The 4,897-nt window shown below is 49.2% G+C and overlaps 3 protein-coding genes across 3 annotated transcripts; all 3 read left to right on the top strand.

Moving 5' to 3' along the window:
- The first annotated feature begins 424 nt into the window (after positions 1-424).
- ACRALDRAFT_1062748 (uncharacterized protein) lies at positions 425-1,349 on the top strand. The gene is made up of 4 exons (XM_071016660.1): positions 425-661; positions 714-748; positions 811-925; positions 996-1,349. Exons 1-4 carry the CDS (start codon positions 609-611, stop codon positions 1,087-1,089), a joined length of 297 nt encoding a protein of 98 aa, XP_070876171.1. The 5' UTR covers positions 425-608; the 3' UTR covers positions 1,090-1,349.
- On the top strand, positions 1,301-2,110 carry ACRALDRAFT_209065 (uncharacterized protein; the record flags this gene model as incomplete). The annotated part of the gene is made up of 4 exons (XM_071022572.1): positions 1,301-1,332; positions 1,433-1,455; positions 1,508-1,775; positions 1,813-2,110. The coding sequence occupies 4 exons, from the start codon at positions 1,301-1,303 to the stop codon at positions 2,108-2,110; spliced, it is 621 nt and encodes a 206-aa protein (XP_070876172.1).
- Positions 1,659-4,105, top strand: ACRALDRAFT_1062749 (uncharacterized protein). Its single transcript, XM_071016661.1, has one exon. The coding sequence runs from the start codon at positions 2,173-2,175 to the stop codon at positions 3,970-3,972; it is 1,800 nt and encodes a 599-aa protein (XP_070876173.1). The 5' UTR covers positions 1,659-2,172; the 3' UTR covers positions 3,973-4,105.
- The last annotated feature ends 792 nt before the right edge of the window (positions 4,106-4,897 follow it).

Raw genomic sequence — 4,897 nt, forward strand, 5'->3', positions numbered from 1 at the left:
CGGTATTTATACGCCCCCGGTTCACTATTTATTATCCACTCAATCCATTTTTAGAAGGTTACGCGACCGCGTGTATAAGTAAGATCTTGGCCGTATATACTGCGTACCTATACCTTATAATAAGCCTTAATCTCTATAATTAAAACCAGATATCTTAAGCCACTAAATCACTACTGTTTCTGCCTCTATATTTATTAACCCTCAGGTATTAAGAATATATAATGTCCTTACGCTAGGTACCTTGTTATATATCACGTAATCCTGATTACCTACTCTAAGGTGTACAGGTACATAACATTTACAGCCAAGATCTTGCTTATACACGCGCTCGCGTTACCTTCTTATTTGGGGTTGAGTGGACAACAAATAGTGAACCGGGGGCGTACAAATACCGGTACTCCCTATTAACATTGGACCCTACCTAGTCGGAATAACCAAGTGCCCTAGTCGGACTACCCGTACCCTTTATTACCCAGACATCGAATATTCTCATTAACATCATCAATACTAAGCCTCATTGATACTGTCACCAGCAAATTCCTTTGAACCCCAACGTCGTGGCATCTGCAGATAATCTGCACGAACGCAGTCTTGATTAATAATAAGCCATGAGCGCGTTTGGCAATCCTGGTGGCGCTCGAGGCTATGCCAAACCCATCCCGTAAGGCATACCAGCTGTCCACTTTGAGAGTTTCCGGTCTAATGTCACGTAGTCCCCAGCGCGGCAGTTTCCCTCTCGACCACGATGGTGAGGAAAGATTTGTCACGGTAAGCTTAGGAGCATCAGCTAACACATCGTACTCGTCTTAGGGGAATGCAGACATGTGATGACAACATACCTGGCTTGTATGAAGAAATCCCGCGGCGTAAATGATCCGGCATGCCGAGGTTTGGCCAAGTCTTACCTTGCTTGCCGAATGGACAGGTAAGTAGTTTTGACCAGAATGGCAGCTACCTTAGGTATGCTGGATGGTACTGACCAGCATTGGATTCAGAAACTTGATGGCCAAAGATGATTTCAAGAATCTTGGGTTTATAGAAGAACGTGAAGTGCCTATGGAATCTACACAAAATGCTGGAGCCCAATAATAACACAGTCCGGCGACTGACTTGTTGGTAACACCCCATGCGGCCTCTATGCTTATCTCAGCACGCTCAGACGATCGAATGCTTACAGGAATGACTCGATATTATGTGTACTATATATGATGAATATACCGAGCAGTTATACGAGAGAACGGCAAGGGCATATCCCGATCTGATGAGACTATCCATCGTCACTCTCAGGTACGCTTTCAATATGAAGCCGACACTGTTACGAAATTTGCGGCAGTGATCGGATTAGCCGTAACCTCGATGAAACATGGCCTTCTCCCCGGAAGAGCCAAGGGAAAATAATTCCGCCTATTTTGGACATGGCTCCACCAAACAGTGCTGATTTCGAGTTTCAGACTTGTTGATTATTCCGTTCCTCGAAGTAGAACATCATGGCGGCCATAGCGGTGAGCGCAGAGTCTACCCTTGTCGAGAGTCCTCAGTGGACGCCATTCGTCCATTCTCGCTCCATTCCTTATTTCTTTCTTCATCTGCCGTATTAATACTTTACTGCATCTTGTCTCGTTCTTGCCTTCTTTTTCCCTCTCCGTCTTTGTTTCCCATCTCTTCATTCAGCTTTCTCTTCGTCATTTGAGCTCCTCTCTCCCGGGCAGGCCCCAAAGTATACGGAGTGCTCTCGCATCCCCGCCGCTACAACTTCTTCTCCTTCAGGTGTTTTGGTCTGATTACGGCGTCCTGGATCAAAAACATAACCAGGTTTGGAACTCTTTCCGCCGGTCTTCTACTACGACCATTCTACGTTATTGTTATTGCTTGTTCCTCTTCTTATTCGTATCTCTGTGAAGGGCCCCGGCGGGATCACTCATCAGACATCCAACTCGCGTACTCATTTTCTGCCCCTTCCCATCAGCTCCATCGGCTAAATCTGCATTGCTTTCAACACCCAGGGTCATCATCACATCACAGAAAATATCAGAAGCCGTGCTATCATAGCAGTCTCAGCCACGAGCACCAGAAACCGAGCCCCACGCTGCCAGTCCTATTCGTCGACTGAAATTTTGTGTCACGTTTTCTCGAGTCAATTATCCCCAAAGCCTCTTCAGAGACTAAAGCGCTATGTCCAGCTTTGTTGCCTCGCCCTCCCCCACAGCACTCCATCCGGCTCTGAATCATGCGCCCTCTTTGGCGCGGACTCATTCCTCTCAACACACAGATGGGGATGAACCGGAGGTCAATGATATCTCCTGTTCCTCCAACAGGCCTCTGCCTTCGCAGCATCCGCCGTCCTACCTATTCGACTTGCCCGCTGCGTCTTCGCCAGTCAACAACCAATCTAGGACGCCCTTGATGGGAAGCCGCTACCACTTGGCCCAAGGCCAGACAAGTCCTGACAGCCAACATCGCAACATATTGTCGCCTGAGGAGCCGCGTCAGGCTATCTTCAAGGCCCTCCCCTCGGTCTCACGCGGTCACAGGCCTGCCCCTCTCTCTCTCTCGTCCGTGTTGCCTGCCCACGATGCGCTTCCCCATAACAACCGCCCTTGCATACCATCTCAATCACAACCGCTTGACGACGTACCGAATGATATCGCCAACCGACCTTCAATCCCGACAGCCGCCCTGCCGACTCTACTGTCGCCTTGCTTTTACCATAATCGATTCGATGACGCAGTCGACATCGAAAAGTTCCTCCAGGATATCAAAAATGACGACACTATGTCGCACTCGCGTCTTGTCCAGACAGCGACGGCTGTTCGTGAAGTATCGAAGCAGCTTAAGCGCCGCCCCATCAAAAGGGCTGTCCGTAACGTCATGATCGTCACCAAGGCACGGGACAACCAGTTGGTCTATCTGACCCGGGAACTGACGCTGTGGCTATTGCGCACCCCTCGACATGACTACGGCAGTAGCGTGAATGTCTACGTAGACGCCAAACTCCGAAGGTCCCAGCGCTTCGACGCACAGGGTATCGTCGGCGAAAACCGGCTCTTCCAGCACATGCTCAAGTATTGGACACCAGATCTGTGCTGGAGCCAACCAGAGAAATTCGACTTGGTACTGACCCTGGGTGGTGACGGCACCGTACTGTTCACATCGTGGCTTTTCCAGCGGATTGTCCCCCCCGTGCTCTCTTTTAGCCTTGGTAGCCTTGGCTTCCTCACTGGCTTCGAGTTCGAGAAGTACAAGGAGCACCTGTATCGCATCATGGGAGACGATGGCATGCGTGTCAACCTGCGCATGCGCTTCACCTGTACCGTCTATCGCCATGGCGTCCTGGGCCAGAAAGCTGCCGAAGGCGAGAAGTTCGAGGTTCTCAACGAGCTGGTTATTGACCGCGGTCCCTCGCCCTACGTTTCTAACCTGGAGCTGTACGGCGATGGCGAGCTCCTCACCGTTGTTCAGGCTGATGGGTGCATCTTCTCCACGCCTACGGGTTCAACCGCGTACTCCCTCTCCGCTGGAGGATCTCTTGTACACCCGGATATTCCGGCCATCCTCCTCACACCTATATGCCCTCATACACTCTCTTTTCGACCCATGGTGCTGTCTGATACAATGCTTCTTCGCGTGGCCATCCCTGCCAACTCGCGAGCTACCGCCTACTGCGCATTTGACGGGAAGGGGCGCCTTGAGCTTAGCCAGGGCGATTACGTGACCATAGAAGCGTCACAATACCCATTCCCCACCGTCGTGCGCACCCCGACCGAATGGTTCGACAGTGTCTCCCGGACTCTCCGATGGAACACCCGCGGCGCCACACAGAAAGGGTTCGATGCCTCGGTTTCTCACTCTGATACCGAGAGAGATAATGAGCCGGTCTGGGACATTGATACGGACTCGGATTGTTATACAAGTGAGGGTGGAAGCATGAACACAAGCCTATTAAGGGGACAGACGAGCCAGTTCGGCATGTAAACTGGGTGATGCATCAGATTAATTAAGGGTCGACTTATTCGGACTGTGGCAAACTCTTAATCGGACTGTGGTCCAATTAATGACAGCTCTTGACAGGCCCCGCCACCTGCCAACTCATTTTTTTTTTTTTTTTTTATTTATTTTTGCGCCCACACACAATCTACGCCTACAACGCTTTTAACACTTTTAACGCTTTTAACGTTTTTAACGTTTTTGATTAATTAAGCTCGTAGTCTATCCAGATCTAACCTAACTGCCGCCATAACCTCTTAATAGCTTTATCCGTGCCCGACCACGATCCAGTAGCAGTTAAACTTTCGCTACCTATATTTAGTAGGGGATTAATTCCTTCGTGACCTCCTCTATATCCTCTGCCTCTGCTACCTCGTGAACCGCGTGGCCGGCTATAAGGACGCCCACGTCCACGACCCCGCCCACGACCCTCTTACTATTACGATTACTATTACGATTACTATTACGATTACTATTATAATTACTATTACTATTAAGTTCCTATCTTATACTACCGCTAAAAGCGATTAGCCACCTTTTCCTAACGTATACGAGCACGCTCTTTTTTAATCTCCTATTCTAATAGATTATAAGCTTATATCGCTTAATTCTATAGGCGGAGATTATTCCTATAAGGAATAAGGGCCACAGGGATATCCTCTATAGCAAGGCGAGGCCGGCCACGATTCATAATAACGACAATTAGCTCAAGGATACGACAGAACCTATCCTCCGCCACTAGATCGCGGCTAAGGTGCTAATATAAATAAATCTTAAGATAGCTATACGCTTATAGAGGCCGCTCTCGCTCCCTAGCAGCTACTATATATAAGCAGGGCACGCTATATTAAGTCTTAAACTTCCTAGTATATTCCGTGGCCGGGCTAGTACCTTTAGCGATAATAACGGCGTT

The sequence above is a fragment of the Sodiomyces alcalophilus genome (assembly GCF_042370955.1).
Source record: "Sodiomyces alcalophilus JCM 7366 unplaced genomic scaffold ACRALscaffold_3, whole genome shotgun sequence".
NCBI classification, from domain to species: Eukaryota; Fungi; Ascomycota; class Sordariomycetes; order Glomerellales; family Plectosphaerellaceae; genus Sodiomyces; species Sodiomyces alcalophilus.

Bases quoted from the DNA above. Each gene is read 5' to 3' on its own strand.
- ACRALDRAFT_1062748 (XM_071016660.1), top strand. From the start codon at position 609: ATGAGCGCGTTTGGCAATCCTGGTGGCGCTCGAGGCTATGCCAAACCC. The intron at 662-713 runs GTAAGGCATACC...AATGTCACGTAG, and splicing joins GGCTATGCCAAACCCATCCC to TCCCCAGCGCGGCAGTTTCC. The intron at 926-995 runs GTAAGTAGTTTT...CATTGGATTCAG, and splicing joins CTTGCTTGCCGAATGGACAG to AAACTTGATGGCCAAAGATG.
- ACRALDRAFT_1062749 (XM_071016661.1), top strand. From the start codon at position 2,173: ATGTCCAGCTTTGTTGCCTCGCCCTCCCCCACAGCACTCCATCCGGCT.